Source organism: Geotrypetes seraphini, chromosome 1 (genome assembly GCF_902459505.1).
Source record: "Geotrypetes seraphini chromosome 1, aGeoSer1.1, whole genome shotgun sequence".
Taxonomy (NCBI): Eukaryota; Metazoa; Chordata; class Amphibia; order Gymnophiona; family Dermophiidae; genus Geotrypetes; species Geotrypetes seraphini.
Genome location: NC_047084.1, coordinates 309,919,735 through 309,945,660, shown reverse-complemented (window position 1 = coordinate 309,945,660; position 25,926 = coordinate 309,919,735). Strand labels below are relative to the sequence as shown.

At 41.9% G+C, this 25,926-nt stretch overlaps 1 protein-coding gene across 33 annotated transcripts in view; it reads right to left on the bottom strand.

The window, feature by feature from the left end:
* Positions 1-25,926, bottom strand: part of ANK2 (ankyrin 2) — a 958,369-nt gene that overhangs the window by 457,928 nt on the left and 474,515 nt on the right. For 11 of the 33 annotated variants that reach the window (XM_033955752.1, XM_033955803.1, XM_033955812.1 and 8 more), the window contains exon 1: positions 24,950-25,758. The exons of 2 other annotated variants lie outside the window; for them this stretch is intronic. In XM_033955752.1, coding sequence (XP_033811643.1) covers positions 24,950-25,084 — 135 coding nt within the window. In that variant the 5' untranslated portion in view covers positions 25,085-25,758. Of the gene's footprint in view, positions 1-24,949; positions 25,769-25,926 lie in introns of those variants that run through there. 20 more of the 33 variants (XM_033955947.1, XM_033956004.1, XM_033955943.1 and 17 more) reach the window with 6 other exon arrangements.

The following is a 25,926-nucleotide window of genomic DNA, read 5'->3' as shown; positions in this document are numbered from 1 at the left end:
ACTAACATCCTCAAGAAGGAATGCTTTCAGAAAACACTGGTTTGGTGAGCCAATGCATGTTAAAACAAAGGCACTTCCTAAGAAGTCATTCTTTATATTGCAGAATTAAGTAGCTGGTGCTACGTGCAGATCTAATCTCATTGCACCTAGATTCTTCATCCAATAAGAAAAAAAGAAAACAATTAAAGCAATTATGTTGGTTTGTATCGTTGCAAGTTTTACACAGGCATAGGATTTAGGACTAAATTCTGTCAAATTATGTCGTTTTAAGATATTTTTTAGAGAAAACTCGCTTTTCAGACACTAAATTGAATACCTGGTTGGGCAAAATTATGCTAGAAGTTCCATCTTACTATAATTTTAGAAAATTACTAAAAACACAACTATTTGATAAATTTGTAACTTAAGTGTTCTAATGTTAGTGCTTTTAATCAATAGGCATTATGTATCTTCTAGAAATAGCTTTTCTTGTATTGTAAATCGTCTGGATGTTCAGCCTTATCTTGCTGTGAACCACCTAGAACCTTTTACTGGTTTGGCGGTATACAAGAAATAAATTATTATTATATAGGCCATTTAGGGAAACTAGAAGATTTCATTTATTTGCCTATCCCAAGGTAAATGCTTGTCGATATAAGACTTTTCTAGACAGGACACTTGCGTTTCAAGCAGGCAAACTGCAATCTTGGTTAGGTGAATGTATCCATCAAGCTATGTCTTACTGTTCTTTTTGAAAATTAGTTAAGTCCACTTTGTTTGATAAATTCATTACCTAACTTAGGAGTTTTTAAGACTGTAACTAGTATATTTATTGTGTGATTGTACTTCACTGATTGTCCAGTTTCTTTTAGTGTAAACCGCCTAGAACTTCTGGTGATGGCGGTATAGAAGAATAAAGTTATTATTATATGAAGGATATAAAACTGCTGGAGAGGGTGCAGAGACGAGCAACCAAACTAGTGAAGGGTATGGAGAAACTGGTATATGAGGATCGACTTAAAACACTGGGATTGTTCTCCCTTGAGAAAAGGAGACTGCGTGGGGATATGATCGAGACCTTCAAAATACTGAAAGGAATCGACAAAATAGAGCAGAGAAGATTATTTACATTGTCCAATTTGACACGGACAAGAGGACATGAAATGAAGCTAAGGGGGGACAAGTTCAGGACTAATGTCAGAAAGTTCTGCTTCACACAGAGAGTGGTTTGCATCTGGAATACTCTCCCAGGGGAGATTATTGCAGAATCGACAGTCCTAGGCTTCAAAAGCAAACTAGATGCATATCTCCTTGAGAGAGGCATATAAAGTATGATTGGCTATAAAATAAACCAGGTGTATACCTGGCAGGGCCTTCGCGTGTGCGGATCGCCGGACTTGATGGACCGAAGGTCTGATCCGGAGATGGCGCTTCTTATGTTCTTATGTTCTTATGATGCCAAAAAATAAGAGCACTATGCATGATTTTATAAATGGCACTCTGAGTTGGGCACCTTTTCTAGAATAGCAAGTAGTACTGGAATCCACACCCAGTTTTAGGCATGAGGATTTACACCAACTACAACTATGAATTGGGTACAGATCTGCCCTATTCTGTACCACTGCATGCAAATTCTTGGACTACCCATGACATGCTGATGCTGCCATGTCCCCTTTTTGGATCCACACGTAAAAATTTATTTGTGCATCTTTATAGCATACCTACTACAAAGATGCCTATGTAGATTCTAAGTATTATCAATTAGTGTTGATAATTGCTAGTGCCCAATTATCAGCACTAATTAGCATGTTACTCAATTGTGCATGCAAATTAGGCGCATGCCCAAATTTCAACTTTCAAGTTTATTTAAAAATTTGATTTGATCGCAAAATCATCATCCAATGCAATTTACAAATAACGATAAAATTGGGGGAAAAAAAGAAAAACACATAGATCAAACCAGACAGTTAATACAACTTTTGACCAACCAAACACAGAAGGTAAAAAGAAAAAAAAAAGGATTAAATACAATTTATAAACAAATAAAAAGGGCATAGAAAAATGAAACAATAGGATGGGGAAAAGGTTACCCGCTCAATTTTCACTTAACAGCATTATTAGTCCATTAAAAAGTATTCTGAATTTATAAAATTTAAATAACTCAATTAAATGCATCCTTAAAAAGCCAGCTTTTCAGGAGACTTTTAAACTTACTAAGTCATTTTTCTTCCCTTATATTAATTGGGAGCGAATTCCAGATTTGAGGGGCCGTGACAGAGAAAATCGTATCTCTCCTTGCATAAATGAGTCTTAGAAAAGGTACTAAGAAGAGAGATTTTTCTTCAGATCTTAAGGATCTTGTAGGGATATAAGGGATTAAAAGCCTTTCTAAGATTGCAGGAGCTTTATTTATTAAAGTTTTGTGTGTAAGTAATGCTATTTTATATGTAATTCTATGATATACAGGTAACCAATGCTTTTCCTTAGGAGGGGGGGTCACGTGATCAAATTATTTCCTTTTGGTAATTATTTTTATTGTAGTGTTTTGAAGGATTTGCAATCTATGTATTTCTTTTAAGGTTATTCCCTTGTACAACGCATTACAGTAGTCAATTTTTGATATGACTAATGAATGTATTAGAATATTCAATGATGATTCATCCAAAAATGCAAGTACCATTTTGAGCACCGTATATAGAATCCGGGGGATAATGTTCAGTTTGTGCAGCCAGTTACTGCAGGCTCCAGCTGGGAGCTACTGCCACCTCAGAAAGCAAAACAGATCGATTTCTTCCAGCTCTTTGGTAGAGTTTGTCTGTGATCTTACACTGTTCCTGCTTTGCGTTTGGTCTTTGGAAGTAGGGAAAGAAATGTTGTTGGCAGGATTATGAATATAGCCGTCTGTCAAGAGTGCAGCTCATGATGCATTTTCTCACTCATTAAGCTACTCTGAGAAAGAGCTGGAAAGTGCCACAATCAAATATTGTCTTTTAATCTTATAGTATTCCATTCTTATGTACAATATACTCTGTGACTCTTTCGTCAATTGAATTTGAAAGATATTTCTGTTTCAGAATATGCCTTTTAATACCCCATTCAGCTTTTTAAAATTATTGGTATGATAATTATTTTAAATTTTTTTTGGCCCAGTAGATTCTCCTCGCTCAAACAGGCTTTCAGCTCAGGCAGAACTGTACTCTAATGGTCTATACTAGTGCAATAAACCTTCATGTTTAACTATTTCATGATTCCATATCTAGTCCAGTTATTATAGTGGCAGTCTTTAGGTCACAGACAATGGCTTCCTGAAGATAGTGGTATGTGTGGTGCCTCAGCCACTAGGTGTCACCATTGAGGAATGATTGAGACCCCTTTGCACCAGGGGCAGTCAACACACAAATTATGTATTTCAACCTAATATACAGGTAAATTAGATGAGGATTATATTGTTGCTACATTTTATTCTACAATATAAATGATTGAATTTTTTTTTTTTAAGTCCACGTCTCTGGAAGGCATTCCCCCTTCATTCTATTAAAGGTTTTTTAAACTTTGGCACCAATTGTATGCATAAATTTATAGAATATTGCTATGCATGCAGGTAAGTGCACAATTATGCATATAAATGGCAGCTACACACCTAACATTATTAAAATTGTTATAGGGGTGCTCACAGGGGAGGAGCATGGGGGGGCCAACATTTACCAGGCAACTTGCAGAATACTGTAAAACACATCTAGATGCTAACTAACATGAGCCATAGATTTGTCGTAAATGTCAGCACATGCATTTTGGCATGCTGATGCTAGGTTATGCTAGTATTGTATAAGGTCACTTATACAATCAGAGCTGGAATCTATAAACGGTGCTCGGTGCGGTTGTCATTCAACCGCTAGTCACCATTTATAGAACCCCAACTAGCAACATCTAGGCGCCAGTATATTAGGACAGGTTTTACATGGGCCTAAGTCATTGTATATTTGGTATGATCTGAATCTCTCAGAATTGCTACTGGTGCTCATTTTAGTACTTGCATTGTACCACAGGGATCTTTCTTCCTACATTTTAAAGTCAATATAACAAGATAATAAAAAAAGCTACCTATCACAATTAAAATGTTCAATCTCATCCAGAAAGCATTACATACAGGGATTCCCTCTTATCTCTGCACTGATTGTTCCCTATGCCCCACCTGGCTTCTACAGTATATACTGTCAGCCCATCCTTTACATATCCTTTCTATTTATTTATTTATTCATTCAATTTTCTATACCATTCTTCCAGGGTTGGACTTGACTCAACTTGACATTCTGTTTTCTATTGTATTGCTCCAGCACTCTGGAATGTCTTGAAAACTCTTTCCCAAAATCTAAGCAAGCTTTGAAGTCCTGCTTATTTTTTTATGACCTAGGCTAGGGACAGTGGAGTTTGGACAATCTATATCTGTGTTGTAAAGTGAATGTTTAATTAATTATCCTGAGAAAGTGATATGTTGCTCATTTTCCATTTCTTATGATACAATACAGTTCTTTTCCATTTCTTTTATTGCTTGTAATTTTAAACCACTATGTTATATTATTAGAAAAAGTGATATTGTAAAAAAAAAAAAACATAACCCCATAATTATTTCCATAGCACCAGTGAATATGTTTGAGATAAGTTTTCAGCTGAATATCTAGCAAATAAACTGAAAAACTTAAAACAGAGGTTTTAAATTGTTGGTACATTTAACAGTGTTGTATGCACCAATGAATATATAGGTTATATGCAGATATGCTGCTATATTCCTGTATATAACTTACAGTAATCATGTGAAGAGCAATTCTATAAAAAAACTGACACTTCAGTCTAGGTGCCCCAATACCATGTTCTTACCACCAAAAGTGGCATCTTGGTACTAAGATTCCACCAAATACTGTGATAATTCCACAGTATTGATGTGTCCGTATAATCTACACATTTAGCTGTAAGGCACGTCCATGGCCTTCACATGCTCCACCCATGGGAAAGGTCCCCTCCCCCTCCACCACCACCACTGTAGTTAGGCACTATGGGGCTGATTCTATAAAGGGTGCCTAACTTAATTGGCAAAATACCTTTAATAAGCTTAAGAATTGCTAAAAACAAACAAACCAAACAACCATTTAATTGGGCGATAGCCACCTATCTAATTCTCTAAAAGACAGGTGCCTATCACATGGCGCTTAGCGTTGCCTAATGCCTAAGTGGGCATTTCTATGGGTGGTGCGTGACATAGGTGCTGTTAAGTGTGATTCTCCAAAAACGTAGGTGCCTGAAATGTAGGCCCTTAAAATCCTGGCCTACATTTCAGGCACCTAAGTTTTTACATAGGTGACATTAGCCGCGATTCTGTATATGGCACCCAAGTGTGACTGACATGCGGCTAGAGCCAATTTTTTAGGTGCTGGCCGATTTAGGCGCCATTTATATAATCAACCCTTATGGCACTACCTTATAGAACAGAGCATGCCTGTCAATGGTGTCTTTGACGCATGCAAATGGTACCTAGCTCTAGATGCCACTTTATAGAATTGCCCCATAAGCATTTTCCCCCTGATTCTATATAGGGCACTCAGAACTGCATGCCCAAATTTGGGTACTTGCCCATGCTGCACATGCAACTTATTTGAGTAATGAGCCATTAACTAGCAATAATTAGTGCTAAGAAGAAATCAAATCAAAAGAAAAAACTGCAAGGCTGGTACTCTTATTAAATGATGTCTCCCTTTGAAATTCATGTTTACTTCCCAGCAATTCTTCTACATTTTCCTCTGAAAATAAACAGCTAATGGTCACTGAGAAAACAGGATGGACTGACAATACACACCAGAACCGGTAAACAAACTGCAGCAATCATTAAGGTAGTGTCGAGAAAGGTAATATACAGGTTAATATTTATTTATTCAATTTTCTATACCGTTCTCCTGGGGGAGCTCAGAACGGTTTTATATGAATTTAATCAGGTACTCAAGCATATCTCCATGTTATTATGTGTCTTCAGTGTCAAAAGCAGATCTTTATTAATATATAGACTCCTCAACTTTAGAAAAGCAATAAAAACATACCTCTTCACCTAAACCCCTACCCTTGACCAATAGACTGCAAAGAGATGTATATTGGTACCAGAACCAGTATGTGTCACATAAGGATAACATGTATCATACACTGTAACTTTGTGTATCAAATTAGGTATACTTGTACTGGAAACCTAGCATCGTAAGGACAACATAGCAAATTGTAACCAGTAAAAGGAGTCCGCCTCTTCCACAGCAACCGCCCCAACCCAGGATGGGTGGGGAGCGTGCTCACCTCCGGAGCGAAGGGACACAGACCAGCAATCACATAAGGAAGGATCAAAAGGAATTAAGCACTAAACTTCTAGCTCAGTGTGGCAAAGAATCAAGATAGGGCCCCCAGATCTTCAAAAAAATATTTTTCAGTTTATGAGAAGTACGCATCTGTTCCTTTTCCATCAACATGAGAGTATGTAGGCGATTCCGCCAAGCTCAAAATGAAGGGGGTCAGTACCAGTCCTCACCTGCAGAATCACCTTCTTAGCCAATACCCCGGCCTTTCGTACCAAAAGCCGGTGAAACCGATTAGAGTCTGAAAGTCTCATACTTATCTAACAAAAAGAACAACCAGAGAAAACACCAAAGGGAAAGCCAAAAGACCCTCCAAATAACAAACTACTCTTCTCCAAAAACTACGCACCACATTTCAGCTCCAAAAAGCGTGAAAAAAAGACTTCACCCCCTGCCCACATTTTTCACAATCCGGTGACTTCATGAGACCCGCCTTAAAAAGACGGTCTCTAGTAAAATAAGCCCGATGTATCAATCAGAATTCACACTCACGCAACTCCACGCTCACTGATAAAGTGGGGATTCATTTAATAAGACCAACAAAGTCTATAGCCTCCAGAGAAATGCCCACCTCTAGGCCCCATTTGGTGCAGAGTCCTTCCCACGATTTCCCTTCAGAATGAGCCTGCAATTCTCGGTAAAACCAAGCCACCAAAAGACCCTCCACCTCAGATCACTTGAAGAAAGAATGCAACTTCGTCTCTAATTGGCAACCAAGAGCTCGTGGATTCAGCGATCGGATATAGTAGTGTAACTGAATATAGGCAAAATAATCACCCCCAACTATGCCCTCCCTCTGACAAAAGATCCTTCAAGGCATCAGCAAACAATCCGCCTGCAAAACATGAGACAAAAAGGTCAATCCCAACTGCACCCATCGCCCAAAACTGGCATTGTCTATACTGAGGGCCTGGAGGCATAGGGTGATGGGGATCTCAGATGCCCATTTACATCTTAAAATTTATTTTGCCTATTGTATCTTTTGTTTTTGATGGTTTCTTTGGCTAAATATAAGGTGGAAGTATATATTTTTTTCATTGTTTCATTGTTTGAACCAGCCCCACCCACAGGAGGGGCCTAAGGCAACTGGGCCAATTCCAGTTGGCAGGGCCTTATGCACCTGGCCCAATCCGGCCCTATCGCCCGCCATTCAGGTGATGGCGGGCCTACCGGGCAGATGGGCATGGGACCCGTCTGTCTGTCCAACTAATTGTAAGTAAGGGGGAGTGTCGGGGTAAGGGGGGTGTTAGGGGTGAGGGGGATATCGCGGGGTCACAGGTTGAGGGGCTGATTGGGGGTTCGGGGTAGTTGTGGGGTGGTGAGTCGTGGGCAGGAGGGGTTGGGATCCCTCCTGCCCGTATCTTAGGGGGTTGGGGGTCACCGGGGCAAGAGGGGTTGGCTCCCTCCTGCCCATATTGGTTTGTGGGTGGAGGGTCACATCTCTCCTGCCGCGATCGCGATGGTGATCAACCCCCTCCCCCCCCCCCCGAACTGGCATGAACCACAGCAGGAGAGATTGGGCATATTTCCTGCCATGAGTCATGGCAATTCGGAGGTAGGGTGATCGTCATCGCGGCAGGGGAGATGAGCCATCTCTCCTGCCGTGATCATTGCGGGGGAGGTGGGGTGGTGGATTCTGTAACCAGTGTTGTTTTTATAGACGCCAGTTACAGAATCCAGCTTTTAGGCAAAGGATGGGCCCCTCCTTCGCCTGAAAGGTCTTGTTTTGGGCGTTTGGAACTTAGGCTGTTTTTTGGTTGATAATGTGTTGCAAGTGTAGACATAGTGGTAGTCTGGGCGTTTAAACAGCTGAACGTAGAGGTAGGCCATTCTCAAAAAAAAACAAACCCCACATTTTGGATGTTTTTTTTGAGAATGGACATTTTCCCTGCTTCTACTTTCAGCATTTAGGGCCTTAGGCCAAAAGGGGACCTAGACTTTTTTATTATTATTATGCCCCTCCACGTATATAGAAGATAGGGCAAAAAAAAAAAAAGAACACATCTGTGATGGGAAATTGATTCTGAGAGTTATAATTTATAGGTTGAATGCGTCTTTGAAGAAGAAAGTGTTTAGATTAGATTCCAGTTAGCAGTGTTTGCTTGAGAACGCTCAGCTTAGTATAATCATTGCTAACCTCTTAGTTAGTAGCATGCTGTCACTAATAAGTCAAACATCAGATCCTAGCAGGTATTAAATTGCATTCAGCACTTGGCAAATAGAGTGGATGGCCAGCATACTAAGAGTGTGCAGGATTTTGTTGTTTCATTTTGTTGAGTGTGGGGTGCGGGAGATGTTCCTTTTTAAAAAAAATTATTTATTAATTTTTATTACTAACAAAAAGTGCAACACAATGTTAACATCAGTAATAATAAATAAGCACTTAAATACAAACAGTATTAGTACAACAATATATGCCCTCCCCCCCACAATTACCATAAAGATCACCCTAAAGATACATCCCTACCCCATCCCCAGATGTGTCTGAATTACACCAATAAAAGAAGGCTAAACAAATTATAACAATTGTACAAAAGATGTTAATGGACCCCAAACTAAGTTAAATATTTTAGAATGCCCTAAAACAGTGGTCTCAAACTTGCGGCCCGGGGGCCACATGCGGCCCCCCAGGTACTATTTTGAGGCCCTCGGTATGTTTATCGTAATCACAAAAATAAAATAAAAGTTTCTTGATCATATGTCTCTTTAGCTATAAATGACAAAATTATTATTAAGACTTAGCCAAAAGGAAAGATTTATAAACTGTAAAGAGTTTTACCTCATGCAAAATTGTCATTTCTTTAATAAGACATTAACTATTTTTTTTGCGGCCCTCCATGTACCTACAAATTCAAAATGTGGCCCTGCAAAGGGTTTGAGTTTGAGACCACTGCCCTAAAATGTTGGCATTCATCTTTTCATACCTGTAGCTTAAACATAAGCTCGCCCACCAAAAGGAAAAATTAAGACGATCACAGTTTTTCCAATTTGGAGTTATCATCTGTATGGCTATCCCAGTCATAATCGAAAAAGCGGGCATTTATAACGATCCGGGGGGGCTTAACATACAGTAGTGTTCCACATATAATTACCTCATAAGTCAATGAGATTGTCGATTCCAATATGAGGTTAATCTGTCCCCATATTGACTTCCAAAAGTTGAGTATCAAAGGACAATAAAACAACAGATGATCCAATGTCCCGATGTCTAGATGACAGTGCCAGCATGTATTAGATTTAGAACTGTCCAACTTTTGTTCCTTTTCGAAAAACAATCTTTTGAATTATTGTACACTACTGGAAATGCATATCGAGATGAAAACCCAGGGCACTAAATCTAAATAAAAGGCCCCCGTCCCCTCCCCCCACCTAGCTTTAAAGTCTGAGCATTTAATAAATGGAGCGTTTTGGCAGGCAAGCAATATTTCTCTTTGAGTAATGGTAAATTTACTCATCAGCCACTATATTCAAATAATCAGTTACACAACCAAACAGAACCATAAGCAGCATAGTTTCCTCCACATTAGCCCTCCTGTGCAATCCCTAACCTTCAAGGACTCCTACCAAGTTGAGGGGAAGTTCCTATAGATCAGGGAAACATAGCAGAACATTAAGGGCCTGGATCTCACAGTGCACCTGTGAGTTTAGACAAAAGAGCAGAGTATAAATGCAGCCAAAAATGTTCCAATTGCCTACGCAGGTCAGAAGATGTGAGAAAGTGAACATAAGCACTGTAAACAAAGAGCCAATTCTTTCATGAATGAAATTGCCCTGCATATATTTGTTATTGAGATAAACAAACAGAACCAAGTTGGGCTAATACATTTGATTCTACTAATGCTTAAAAATAAATTCTAAATATAAGAACATAAGAATTGCCGCTGTTGGGTCAGACCAGTGGTCCATCCTGCCCAGCAGTCCGCTCACGTAGTGGCCCTTAGGTCAAAGACCAGTGCTCTAAATGGGTCCAGCCTCACTTGCGTACATTCCAGTTTAGCAGGAACTTGTCCAACTTTGTCTTGAAACCCTGGAGGGTGTTTTCCCCTACGACAGACTCTGGAAGAGCATTCCAGTTTTCCACTCTCTGTGTGAAGAAGAACTTCCTTACGTTTGTACGGAATCTATCCCCTTTCAACTTTAGAGAGTGCCCTCTCGTTCTCCCTACCTTGGAGAGGGTGAACAATCTGTCTTTATCTACTAAGTCTATTCCTTTCAGTATTTCAGTCTCTTCTTTTCAAGGGAGAAGAGGCCCAGTTTCTCCAATCTCTCACTGTAGAGGTGCTAGTGTGCACTGTCAACAGTTGACAAAAGCAGAAATCAAAAGTTTTATTTCACTTCAATTAACACTTTTTTTAGGGAGATAGTGGAATTCTGCTCTGAAAAGCAACTTCTGCTGTATGAAGTAAAGAGAAATAGCTTCTTAGGATGAGACAGTTTGGTGAAGCAGGCTGCCAAAACATTATTTACTATGCTATGTTTATGTTTAATTAAAACATTTTCTGACAAACAAGCCAAACTGATTTACAATCAAAAATTGAAAAGCTAGTAGAGGATACCATAAAATAGAACAGAAGCACTCAACAACAATCAAGTGCCCAAGGATAAAAAGTTGCATTATACAGGAATAACCCTTCAGGCCCTGCATCCAGGCAATCTAAGAACCAAAACCGAAACCCCAAAAAATACACTTTCTAAGCCAAAATAAATTTTATAAGAGATTTCCTTACGGATGAAACGGGAAAGAAATTCCAAATGCTGGTACCATGAAAGAACACAGAATTTCTAGATGTTTCCAGGAGTTGGGGAAACCAAGATTTGTTAATATAAGGTCTATTCCATAACTAATGCAAAAGTGGGCATAACATTTTTATTAACTGACATAGGTTATTCAGACATTGCAGGTGAATAATGAATTCCAAGCAGAAGCAACTTGCCATCATTGAGGGCCTGACGAAGGAGGGCTGCAGGCTGTCTGACATCCACAGAAGGCTACAGAATGTCAGAGATGACACCATTGACATGAACAATGTGCTCAGATGGATTGCTCTTGTCAATGGTCTCATCTCTGTAAACATTCTGTAGCCTTCTGTGGATGTTGTACAGCTTGCTCCCCTCCTTCATCAAGAGCTCAATGATGGCACGTTGCTTCTGCTTGGAATTCATTATTCTATGTTTATTCTATGTTTTCAATAGTAGGGGTGAAATTTTGGAACTCATTGACAGGTCAATTATGATTATGTAAACCTAGGGATACTTTTAAGAAACTTTTGAAGACAGTTATTTGTCAATGTATTTACATGAATAAAAATACAGTAAGTATTTCTGTGTTACTTTAAAAACTCATGAAGATTTAATTATATCAGGACAATGCATTTATGTGAACGAAATGAGTATGAACAAAAAACAAACTGCAGACTCCTATGTACGAGATGCAGGCAATGTTAATTATACCAAATATTTTATTTTATGCAGTTAAAAATACCACCTTATAACAAACTAAGGGACCTGACACGGTCCGTGTTTCAGAAAACACTCCTTCCTCAGAGGTCCATGGTTGCTAAGGCATAAAATAAACCGCAATAAAAGTTATAAAACAGCCATCTGTATGGTATCCTTCTCCACTTAGAGTGTGCAACGCATACAGACAGCTTTTTTATACCTTTTATTGCGGTTTATTTTATGCCTTAGAAACCATGGACCTCTGAGGAAGGAGTGTTTTCTGAAACACGGACCATGTCAGGTCCCTTGGTTTGTTATAAGGTGGCATTTTTAACTGCATAAAATAAAATATTTGGTATAATTAACATTGCCTGCATCTTGTACATAGGAGTCTGCAGTTTATTTTTTGTTTTTGCTTTGGCTGGAGATACTGCATTTTTCGTTGGATTCCTTTGTGTTGTCAACGAAATGAGCATGTTCATAGTGGAGGATGTAGGAGAGTCTATGAGTATATGTTGTATTGTTATTTTTATTTTGTATATTGTTTTGTAAACTGCCTAGAAGAGGAGAGCATGGCACAGTGGTTAGAGCTACAGCCTCAGCACCCTGAGGTTGTGGGTTCAAATCCTGTGCTGCTCCCTGTGACCATGGGTAAGTCACTTAATCCCCACTGCCCCAGGTACATTAGATAGATTGTGAGCCCACCAGGACAGATAGGGAAAATGCTTGAAGTTACCTGCATGTAAACCGCTTTGAGTGTGGTTGTAAAACTACAAACAGGTGGTATATAAATCCCAATCCTTTTAGACATTATATAAATTTTTTAAATAAATAATTCCCTTGCAATGAAGAAAAAGATTCTGAAACACCTGTATAGAGGAAGAGATATTCTACCAACACGTGCAATTTGAACAATGTATGTCAACTAATAAAAAAGTTATGCCCACTTTTGCATTAGTTTCAGTACAGCCCTTGTATAATGACCAAAGTGCTCAGCTTGGAACATAAGATATCACTAACACAAATAGGTACTGAATAGTACTATACAATGCTCTGTGGGTTAGCCCAAGATCTTGAAATGATATCTAAAATGAACAGGTAGCCAATTTAACCTGTTAAAAGTGGAGAGCGATGACTAAATTTACAAGTTTTAGATAGTGGCCAAAGTGCCATAATCTGGCAGTTGCAACCATTTAAGCAGGTGCTGCATAATACTGGCAGAATCATATTGCAATAATCTAAGCTGGACATAAGCAAGGTAAGAAGCAACATATGCAGAATCAGAAAATCAAAATAACTATGCATAGAGTGAAGCTGACAAATCATCAGACATCTTGCTTGAATAGCTCATGAGGAACATTAGCAGGAGGAACATTCTGGGCCCCTGATCCAGATAAAGCACCAATTAAAGCAGAATAGGAGACTTATTCTGAGGAAATGGACCAATAACATTTGACCTTGAGCTTCTGCAGTGAAATATGAAACCCTAAGTTAAAGGAAAAGCCTTGTCCCTTCCTTTCTGGAGATGATGTAGTAGAAAGAAGCATGTAGAACAGCAGTGAGTGAGTGAGTGAGTTACCTCACCCAAGGACCCACTGGAGCCTTAGATCCCTAATCAAGAGGTTAAAGGGAAAACAAAGGAGAAAATTAGAAAGGAGGGTACCAGTCTGATTCACAGGGTTACCATATGGCTCCAGAAAAAGCAGGACAGATTGAAACATCCGGGTTTTACTTCCACTGAAAACAATGGAAGTAAAACCTGGATGTCTCAATCTGTCCTGTTGTTTTCTGGAGCCATATGGTAACCCTATATTCTACTACTGGAGAAAAAGAGAGACACTGTTTCCATTCTAAGAGAACTGAGTGAGTGTAATGGGCAGGCGTGAATTGCTTGTCTACTCTTTCCAAAAATACAAAGACCAGGGGGCATGCAATGAAACTACTAAGTAGTACATTTTACAAGAAATTGGAAAAAATATTTCTTAACATGCAATTAAACTCTGGAATACTTTGCCAAAGAATGTAGTAAAAGCAGCTGGCGCCCCCAAGTTTAAAAAAGATTTGGACAGGTTCCTAAAAGTCCATAAGCCATTATTAAGATGGAGTTGGAAAACTCTACTGCTTATTCCTGGAATAAGCAGCATGAAATCTATTTTACTCTTTTGGGATTTTGCCAGGTATTTGTTTACCTGGATTGGCCACTGTTGGGAACAGGATACTGAGCTTGATGGACCTTTAACCTATCCCAGAATGATGATACTTATGTACTTATGATCTGGTAAGTGCCTTTACCTTAAGTATCAGGGAATAAAATATCCTTACAAGGTTTTGACCTTAACTTGTTCATCAAGATAAACCACAGCACTCAGAGAATACCTACAAACCAAGTAGTGAAGGACGGAACAGAAGGGTTCATGAAATAGATATTTTGGTTTGTGTTTGTTCAGGCTTATGATTATGGGATATGGTTTGGAGAAAAAAATTGGTCATATCTGATATTGTAATCTTGACATTATGGGTTCTGGTATGAGTGTCACTTTCCTAGTTTGTGGGGTAATGGGTGTATAGCGAACTTGATCATCTATCGAGATGGGAGAGATAGATGGTCAAGCTCTCTACATACCTAAAACCCCACAAACCAGGAAAGTGACACTCATACCAGAACCCATAATATCAAGATTATAACACCAGATATAGCCAATCTTTTCTCCAATCATGTGCGTACACAAACAAACCAAGATGTCTATATCATGAATCCTAATGAAATAATGTAAATCTTGGACTTGGCCAGTCTCTTCTAAATTGTAAATCGCATTGAACTCCTTCTTGGACATATTAACGAATGTAATGTAATGTAATAAGATCAAAGAAGACTTTTGCCACATAAGAAGAGAGAAAGAGGAACACCGGACTTAAGTTTTGTCACAAACAAGAAAGGAGACAAGGGCTACGGAATAGCAGGGAAGACATTAAAGGTGCTATCAGAATGAATTAAGAAGATAATATTCTCAGTTATCTAATGTAATCTAATCTTCTATTTGTGTGTCGAACATACCCATTCAGGCTCTGTATTCAGTCTGTAAGAAGAATGTGTGTTGCTGGACATGGAAGTAAGAGATAATATACAGAGGAGACAAAGATTTATATCTCTTATAAAAATGTATGATTTGTTTTGCAGCTACCTCACATTGATTTTATGAACAATTTGCCTCATTGTTTTCATTTTCCTGCTTCTGTAAGTTACTGAAGTGCACACTAAAGAGATGTTTTATTTTTTTCAAGTTACAAAGGTCTCCAGCATTTTTGTTTTTACTTATACTCTGCCTAAATACTAGTGGGATCTACTATTATATGCTCAATGGAAGGGAGAGAGCTGGGAGTGTCAGTATTTATTTATTCACTTAGAACATACTATATCGCTTTTAACTACAGAAGAACAGAGCAAAATGGTTTACAACTTAACCCCCCCTTTTACAAAAGCGTAGCGTGGTTTTTAGCACCGGCTGTGGCAGTAACAGTTCTGATTCTCATATAATTCCTATGAGCATAGGAGCTGTTACCGCTGCGGCCAGCGCTAACAACTGCACTACACTTTTGTAAAAGAGGGGGGGGGGGGGCCTTAAATGATTTAACAAAGATGGAAAGGAACTACAATTTATTATACAGGAAAGAGGAAGGCATAAAGTTATCACTCTTTACACAGACACAATAGGAAATAGGGAGAGGAGACATAGAGGCAAAGGGAACAGAAACCAGCTGGTATGTATACACTGGGAACCACTAACTCAGTCATGAAAGATACCATGTGGAGGGGCATAATAAAAAAAGCGTATAAAGTCCCCTTTTGGCCTAAGTCAGTAGATGCTGAAGTTGGCAGCAGGTAAATGTCCATTCTCAAAAAATAACTGCCCAAATTGAGGGGTTTTTGTTTTTTTGTTTTTTAAATGGCCTACCTGCACATTCAGCAATCTATTTACCCAGACTGCCACTATGTTTATCCCTACACCACATTCCCGACGGGGGAGGAGCCTTGGGCCTGATTGGCCCAGGCTCCTAAGGCCTGCCCATAGGAGGGGCCTTAGGCAACTGGGCCGACTGTAATTGCCAGTGGCAGCACACACAAGGCACTATCCAAACATCTGCCTGCCTTCTGCCGTTGCTGTCATCTTGCCCCCATGCAGAAGCAGCCCGGTCATGAGTGAACAAGGAGAGGTGGGGAGGAAAAGATAGACAGGCACGGCCATGCTGTATGATGATGGTGGTGGAGAGAGGAAGAGAAACGGAGCAATGCTGGATAATGGTGGTGGTGGTGAGAGAAGGGAAGATAGAGCGATGCTGGATGGAAGAAGAGAGAGCTAGACAGTGTTGGAGTGATACAGAATGATGGTAAGATGTAGATGGCAGAAATGGGGGAGAGAGAGGGTGAAACTCGATAGTGTGGAGGCAAGAGAGACATACAGAGAAGGATACTGGATTTGATTCATGCAAGCAAAAATTGTTATCAATGTGTAGCCCTAAATGTTACATAAAAACCTACTCTCCTCTCCCCCCTCCCCCCCCCCCCCCCCATTCTCATCCTTCCTTAGCAGACTATGGCCATATCCTATTCATAGGTTTCAGTGAATCATGTGGCCAAAATAAGAACAGCATCTAGGTCTGCCTTCATCAACATGTGTGCCCATCTGAGATTTCTTAGATTATAATCACCTACATGCATAGTCTTCCAGCTTATTTATCTGCACTTTCGGCTGTTCACTTTCTCTACCTTATTTTGAAACATAGCCTTCTGAGATTTTTCATTACTGTTTCTTTTTCTAGTTTCATTTGTTCATCTGGGTGACAGCCCATATCAATCAAATTCCATCCTACACCAACCCTCTTCCTCCAGCTTATCACACACTGGATTGATACAATTGAGAGGGTTTATTTCAATTTAAGCAAGATCCTATTACACAGTGTCACAAGCCCGAGCCCAATGCCGGCCTTGTGCCAGGGAAGAATGATAAAAAACCATGGCTAACCATGTTGTCCTTGTTAGGCAAGAACAAGAACAGGAAGCACAGGCTGTGTTCAGACCTATTGCAGAACACAGCCTGGTGAAAACTGGTAGGGCCCCTTTAAATCCTCCATTTTGTGGAAAGCTAGCTAAGCAGGGGAGAAGGCAACCACAGCTGAAAGAAGTTCAGCCTCGGAGTAGGGCTGGGCATGGTACAGCAGCTTGGCAGCATTTAGAGAGCTGGCTGACCAAGAGGAGAGGAGATAGAGGAGAAGCTCTCAGGTGGAAGGAGCCTCCAGGTCCCCCTGAGACAAGGGACATTGAAATGCTGGACACAGAACCAGAAGATACAACCCTGGTAAATCCTGAAGGTGAAGCTATGGATTGCAGCACTTTACCAGAGGTGGGACTATTTGAAGAAATGGAAATTAATTAAGTTGGAATTGGTTTTTTTTTCCCTAAGTTTTTGATTGAATGTTTCCATTTCTATTGAGCATAAGGATTTTCCTAAAGTCTGCTAATTAATGGAAGGTCTGCTAGCCAAGGGTGTGCTTGTATGAGAAGTTTTTTTTTCTTGCTTACCAAGAGTGCTGCTGTGGAAGGAACTTCAGCAAGTTCTTTTCAGGAGGTGTGAATATCCTGGAAGCTTGAGACAGGATTTACACAGTACCATGGTGAATAGTTTGGGGGTTACTTTTCTATTGGATACCAAAGAACCCTTTGACAAATCTGCCAATATTTGTTACTGCATTTAATGAGGCAGCGCTGCACAGTGCAGTATACCATACATAGTTTGCCAATTTCCAATAAGACTCTGGAAGAGTCAAGGACTATCAAGAGACTCTGTTACACATGGGACATTGATAAAGAACTTTGAGACAGATATCCAAACCAGACTGGTTACTATCATATTATGTTGTTCTTCATAATTTTGCCAAAGACCTTTGGAATACATTTTCTTTTGATGCATTTTTTTTGGACTTGCCAATTGAACAATAAATTTGATTTTTGTTATTTCATTACTTACCTGTGTGAGGCCATTCTGTTTAAACACATAAGATAAGTTTATGCACAACAGGGACTTCCTCCATCTTGAGGAAGCACGCTGGGGAGAATATTGTAAGCGTGGGCCGGTTACTGCGAGCCTTGAGGGCCGGCCACGCTACAACAGGAATGCATGTTCTTAAGCCATTAGGTAGTCTAACACACTGTTCTTCAACCGCCAGTCCGCGGACCGGTGCCATTCTGCAGAAAATGTCTGCTGGTCCGCACAGGGCCGGCGAGATCGAGTCGGAAGTTCAAGTTCCTGCCGACTGCCGTTCCTCTCAGCCTCGGGCGATCAATACAGGCTGCCGACGTCAGGGCCTTCCCTCTGTGAGTCTCGCCTGTTCAGAAACAGGAAGTTGAAACAAAATAGGCGGGGCTCAGAGAGTGAAGATCCCGACGTCAGCAGCTGAAGAGGGCCGCGGGGAAGGTGCAAGTGGAACGGAGAGAGCTGCAGGTGCAGGTGGAGGGAAATGGTCAGCTGTGCGAGCAAGATCCTAGGGAGCCTTCACAGTGGCTGTCTCCCCTCCCAGCAGCTCTCCTACTTGCCAGGGCAGTGATTCACCAGCAACTTCCTGCAGGCAAGTACTGACAGCTGCTGGAAGAGGAGGAAGCCACTGTAGGAGGCTGGGAAGCTGCTGGATAAAGGGAGAGCTGCTACTGGACTTGGAGGGAGGTAGAAGGAGAGATGCTGCTGGGAGGGGAGGAGAGAAAGGGATGGAAGAGAGCTAATGTTGGATAGGGGGGGAGGGAAGGGAGAAGGAAAAAAGGAAGGAGGGAAGGGAGAAAGAAAAAAGGAAGGAAACAGCTGGCAGGGATATTACAGGAGGGGAAGGGGGCCAGGGTGGAATGGAGAGATCAGATGAGGGAAAGGGGAGAGAGAGGAATGAGAAAATAGAGAGAGATTGATGCTGGAAAGGGGGTCAGCAGAAAAATGAAAGAGGGATAAAGATGCTAGATCTGGTTTAGCAGAGATAAAAATGAAGAAAGCAGTGAAGCTGGAATGAATGATGTAAAAAGGAGAGAGGAGGCACAGGCTGGATCGACAGGGGAGAGGGGCATAGAAAGAAGTCAGATACATATGGAAGGGGGAGAGGGCAGACAGTGGTTGGAATGGGCAGATGCTGGATTGAAGAGACAGGGCAGACGCTGGAAAGAAAAGAGTGAAAAGAAGATGAAAGCAGAAACCACAAAAGGTAGAAAAAAATAATTTTATTTCTATTTTGTCATTTGAATATATCAGATTTGAAATATATATCCTGCTAGAGATATAACTGGGGACTGCAGTATTCTGTTAGTATGATTTTCTGTGTAGCATTCTATAATAACTTGGCTTGTTCAGTTTTCTTGATAGTAGAGGGGATATATGTGAAGGGGAGGGGAGACAGAGTTTTGTTGGTCCGTGCTCTGTATATTTGTATTTATAAAATCACAATTGTTCAGAATATTGTTTCTTTTTATACTTTAATAAAATACGTTCAATATAAAATCATAACTGCGGCTTGTGCAGATGGGATCAGATGGTTTGCGGGGATCCAGCTCGTGGACATGGGGCGGAAACGGGGTTTTTAAATTTTAGTCCTAGTAGTTTGCCGGTCCACAAAATAATTATTTTATTTCTGCCGGTTCACGGGTGTAAAAAGGTTGAAAAACACTGGTCTAACATAAACCAGTCATGCTTCTCTAGTACACTTTAAATACTCTGATAGTGCTCTTTAATCTGCCCATGAACATGCAGGAGAAAGAGCAAGCCCTATACATCAGAGCACATCCACTCCTGCTGGAGAGCAGATTACCTATCGTCTAGCGTTAGCAGACGCCCTCTTTTTAGAGGAATGTCCGGGTTCCCAGATAGACTTTCCAAAACCTGGCAGTTTGTCCAAGTTTTGGAAAGCTCCAAGCTCAGCCAGAGGGCCTTCAGGAAGCATGCACAGATGACGTCACATGCATCCATGCATGATGGAGGCCCTCCAAACGAGGCATAGAGGTCAGTTACTGCAAAAATCTTAAAGCCCTGTCTGATGTTATGGCAATCTAAAACTATATTTAAAAGTTTTGATATCACCACAGTAAGGCCAGTACAACAACCCAGGACCTTACCATATCATAACAGGTCCTAAACTACTTAAAACATCACCTAGTAAGAAAACAGAACAATGGAATCGCTGTAAAATTTTTACACAGAAACTACATGCTAGCAGATTACCACAACCTGGTCACACAAGCAGGACACATGAAACAAGGGATCACAGATCAAGAATAGAGATATGAAGGCAAAAATCTTAACAAGAAACCTCACGAAGTTAGACTCGGCATATACTAAAGAAACCGAAACCAAAATACAATATAATCAAGAAATATGCATTTTCAATGACTGGCATAGTCCAATTAATAAATTCAGAATGAAATCCTTTTTACTATCTTTGCTGTCTGAGTAGCATACTACGGAATTTTTCTCCAAGATCTTGTCCAAACCTTTTTTAAACCCAGCTACGCTATCCACTGTTACAACATCTGTAACTCGTTCCATTTAAAAGATTCAAAATAAAATGCTTTTTTTTCTGCCTTTGTCTAGACATTTTGGCCCCCTTTTATGAAGCCACATTAGGCTTTTTTATTGCCGGCCACAGCGGTGTTAGCGCTGATGCTCATAGGAATTCTATGAGCTTCGGAGCTTTTACCACCACGTAAGGTGATAAAAAAGCCTAATGCGGCTTCATAAAAGGGGGAATTTATTTTTCCATCATGTTGGTTCCAGTTTCTCTTTTCTGCTGTCCTATAACCTGCTAATTCTTCTTCAAGCAGCTGCTGTCTTTTCTCCTCTCTCCTATCTACTTGTATTCCCTCACTTCACCTGCCTCTTACATATTTATCAATCCTTTTTAGCTCATTTCTGCCTCTCTCACCCTTCTCTTTACTTTTCAGCTACCTATCAAATTTCCATCTTCTTTCACCTGTTAGCTCTCCCATTCCCCATCTCATTCCTTCCTCAACTCTCTGTTCCCTTTCATATTTAATTTACTCCCTATTACCACATTTCTACCCTTTGTAATCACTATCCTCTCATTCATTTCCTTGCCACCCCTTTTCTCCCCTAGAGTTCTCAGCATCTTCCTCCCTTGTCCCTCCACCCTTCTAGCCCAGCATCTGCTCCCTCTTCCCCTCTCTGCCCACTAACCTGGCATCCCCTGTCCCTTCTTTCTTCCCTCTTGATATCTCCCTGCCCCTTCTCTCTTCCCTCCTGCCCTCTCCCATCCTTCACTCCCATTGTCTGGCATCTATCAATCACTCCCTTCTTTTCCTGGATCCAACAACTCCCTCTTTCTCCCCTCTCCACCTGCTGTGTATCTCTCCCTCCCTCTCATATATCCCAATGTCCAACATCTCTGTCTCTTTCTCTCTCCTTCCCTTGTTCCCTAGGTCCAACATCTATCTTTCTTCCTCTTCCTCTCAACACATTGACATGCTGCTGCTGCCGCCACCACCACCACCATTATGAACACCTCAACGGGTAGGCCAGCAATGCTTATAAACTTTATAAAACACATTATTATTTTTTCTTATAAAGCACATATTTTAATTGAACTCTCTGACATCCTCAGCCTTGCCATTCACAAAAATAGAAGGAAGAAAAGTTCCCGTTTCCTGCTGTCTCATGTCCCCGGCCTATACAATATTTTTCTTCTGCAGACCCTTCAAAAGTCTGACCAAATCCTCGTTTCACTTGCATTATAAAGTACTGAGGATGCCATCTCTCTCCAATTCCAGGTCCTAAAGTCTAAGACAGTAGTGCAAACTAGTGCTGCCCGATTCAAGAAAAAAAAAAATTTCGATTCGATTCAGCCTATTGAATTGGTTTTTCGATTCAACTTTCCTGCCCAATTGGGTGTTTGTTTGTTTTTTAAACATCCTGGTGGGTTTATTTTATAGCTTTTTCACCCCCCTTTGGCTTCTCCTAACCACACTGGCGCTGTGGTGTAAATAAAATAAAGAAACAAAAAGGACTTTTCCTCTCTGTTAAATCCTAGCTCACGTTTGGGGTCTAACACCAGCTCTGGCAGGATACACATTTCAAATCTGACATATTGTAATCACAAAACAGAAAATAAAATTAGTTTTTCTACCTTTTGTTGTCTGGTTATTTTTCAAATCTTGTTGGTCCAAGGCTCTGGTTGTCTTCTGATAACTTGCTTGCCAGGGTCTCCTTCTTCCTTCTTTCTGCATGCTAACCATCCATCTGCCATCTCTGTCCTCCCCGTTTCCCTTCCCTCCCCAGGAGGTCTGGCATCTATCCTTTTTTCATCTCCCTCCACAGATCTATCTTTTCTTAACTACCCTTTCATCCAGCATCTCTCCCTCCTTCCCCACCAACCCAGGGTCCACCATCTCTCCCTTTCTTTTCCCAACTACCCTCCTATCTAGTATCTCTATCCCCCCTCCACACCATCCCTTGTGTCCAACTTCTCTCCCTTTCTGTTCCTTCCATCTCTAAAAACTATGGTCCATCATCTCTCCCTCTTCTCTATTTTCAGACCCATTATTTCTTCCCACCCAAAGTCCGGCATATGTGCGTCTCTTTGAACCCCCTCATTCCCTCCGTGTATTTCTACACCAGGGCCCCCCTCCCTGAAGGCCTGTCCCCCCCTTAGAGGTCTGCATCCCACCCCTGAAGGCCTGCACTCCCCCCCCCCCGAAGGCCTGCACCCCCCCCCCGAAGGCCTGCACCCCCCTCCGAAGGCCTGCACCCCCCTTGAAGGCCTGCCTGCCTGCCTGTCCCCCCCCCTGAAGGCCTGCCTGCCTGATCCCCTTGAAGGCCTATCCCCCCCTTGAAGGCCTGCCTGCCTGTCCCCCCCCTTGAAGGCCTGTCCCTCCCTTGAAAGCCTGCCTGCCTGACCCCCCCCCCCTTGAAGGCCTGTCCCTCCTTTGAAAGCCTGCCTGCCTGCCTGACCCCCCCCCTTGAAGGCCTGTCCCCCCTTTGAAGGCCTGCCTGCCTGTCTCCCCTTTGAAGGCCTGTCTGCCCCCCCTTGAAGGCCTGTCCCTCCCTTGAAAGCCTGCCTGCCTGTCCCCCCCTTTGAAAGCCTGTCCCTCCCTTGAAAGCCTGCCTGCCTGCCCCCCCCTTGAAGGCCTGTCCCCCCTTTGAAGGCCTGCCTGCCCCCCCCCTTGAAGGCCTGCCTGCCTGCCACCCCTCCCTCCCCCTTGAAGGCCTGCCTGCCGGCCTGCCTGCCCGCTCCACCCCGAAGGACCGCTCACCCCCCTGGCCTCCCTGCACCACCTGAATCAGCCCGCAGTGGGATCGTGATGTCAGCGATCCCTTCGCTGCTTCGGAGCTGTTTCCTCCACTGTGGTCCCGCCCCTTCTCTGACATCAGAGGAGGGGAGGGGGGGACCGCGGTGCAGGAAGCAGAGCCGAAGCAGCTCAGGGATCGCCGACATCGCGATCCCACTGCGGGCTGCTTCATAGGTGGTGCAGGGAGGCCAGGGGAGCGAGCGGTCCTTTGGGGGTGGGGGGGACTGAACGGCAAGGCCGGGAGCACCCCCTCAGGGCTGGCACCCGGGGCGCACCGCCCCCCCCCCCTTTGTACGCTACTGCTCTGAGGTTCTCCATTTTCAACAGTATTTCATCAAGTTATACTGTTAACCTGTTGGGACCCTTATTTCTTGTGAAAATTAGCACATTGCCATTAATTCAGAAAATGGGAAAATGTGCCGTTTTCTGGCTGCGACACAAGTGGCCTTTGCAAAATGACCCCTTAGAATCTAATGGCCTGATATTTAAATAAAGATTATAGTCAAATGAAGCATATTTGGTTTTACCAGTCTGCCTTTCAATGGTAAGTGTGCAGGTATATCATGCAGGGGTAATGTTAAAATACAAAACAGTTTAGGGAATTATTCATCTTTAATGCTGAGATTTAAGAAAGCAAGTTTGTGAGCCCACCGGGACAGACAGGGAAAAATGCTTGAGTACCTGAAAAAATTCATGTAAACCGTTCTGAGCTCCCTTGGGAGAACGGTATAGAAAATTGAATAAATAAATGATATAAATAAGAAATACTACACAAGACCTAATGTGAAAAGAAAATGACCCAAAATAAAACAAGAAACCACCATCAGTTATCAATAGCCTTTCCACTTTGTCTCCCATGTGTCACCCCAGTCTCAAAGCGACAGTTACAGAAGTTTGTACACAAATCACAATTCCTACTAATTTCATTGCGATCGGTTAATAAAAATAAAGCATCACTAACATAAACCCACCTTCTAAATGCTGCTGGGTGTTATTTGAACAGATATTTAGCAGACAATGTTACTTCTTTCCAGGTTCTTGTCCAGGACAAAACAGTCCTTTCCAAATTAATCATACCTTATAAATTCCTGGCAGCAGACCAATGCAGCTGACGCTGGGACACTAAAAGATTCTAGAAGTATCCTCCCTGTCTTTAGAATTAAAGGATTGCACATTGCTCTTTGGCATCACATAGGTTGGAGAGAAAAAAAAAACCAAAACCCATCCCTGTATACCATACGAGTAATGGACAGAATCCAGGCAGTTTGCTAGCAGACGCTCATCCAGCCTACAGAACCAGGCAGGGAGGGGAGAAGCAATTCTGCAAATAGCATGCAGCTGAAGTAGAAGACCAGCCTGCTATGACAACTGCGTCCTTTTAGTGAAGAAATGATACACCTGGCTCTTGAATGATGGGATAAGCACCTGATTGTTGTGGGGGAAAGGAGGGGGTGCCACTGGTTCACTAAATGAATGCCCCCATACGTGTGTGTGTGCTTTGTCAGTGCTAAGGAGGCAAAGCAGCTAGCACTTTCATCCCCATACACTGCACCAGAGCTAAAGACCGAGTAGGTTTTAGATTAAGAAAACATGAATGATTGTTTATGTGTAGATGCAATGATTTTGTATTATTTTGAGTATATTTTATTGCAAACCGATGAGTGAAGGATCTTGCTGGATGAACAGTTTATGAAATATTTATAAATTGCAGAAACAGAACAGGGAAGGGCTGTTTGGAGGAGGAACTGGTATGGAGCTGCAAGTGGTGCTGAGAGATACCTGTGTATCAGGAAGTGGGAGGGGGAGCCATGCCTCATACCTTGCGTTTCCGATCTATCCGCTCCCTAGAGCTCCTCCGCTGTCTTTTCCTCTCTCTTTCTTTTTCTCTCTCTTTCTCCTCAAGAGAGGGTTCCAGCTCCCGCACTTTCTTAATGGAAGCTGCAGCATGAGCCATTTTGAGAAGGGAGGTGCCAGCTTCAAGGACTCAGTTCTGATCACACAGCAAGCGCAGGTAATTTTCCTCCCCTCCCCTACAAGGGCACCGGTCCTAAGCCAGGATTTCACAGTACAATCTCCTCCTTCTCCACTATCTTGATAGGTCACAGCTTTTCTCCAGCCTCTGCAGCACCCATTTATTCAACACAGTACACTCATGTCCCAGGTCATGGAAAATGAACACACCCTTCAGACATAGGTGAAAAATAAACACCATGGGGAAAAAATTCAAAGCTTCACGATTTCCTTCCCAGATCTGCAGTAGCGGTTCCTGAAGATAAGCTTCAGAGCAGTTATGATTCCATCCTTCAGAGCCCCAGCATCTAATTAGAAAAGTCTTTTGGGGACCCTCTCCTGACAGCTGGTATCCTTTCACTACAGGCAAGAAAAGGCCACCTTAGAGCAACCAGAAAGGGAAAGGAAAAAACAGCTCCTCCCAGCTTCCTTCAGCATCTCTAAGCAGGACGAGAAGAAAAATGGTGCAGTCTGGCTTAATGACTCGCTGTGCTGCTGTTGCTACGGCTGCTTCTTGCTTGAACACATGACTGTGGGATTTTCCCCCCCTTCCAATGCAAGTAAAGGAGATTTATTTGGATGTAAGACCAGTTCCGACCAGGTCACCTGTGCAAGCGCCATCCCAGCAACACGGGCGAATGAGCCTGGGAAATCCTGGAAATATTCATGCTCTCATTTGTGGCATCCGCAGCCCACGTGAGGCTGTGTTAGGAGAGCTGCATTAAGCAGTGAACCACAGGAATGTGGGGAGATGCAGGGGTTTGATGTAGCTTTTCGTATAATCTA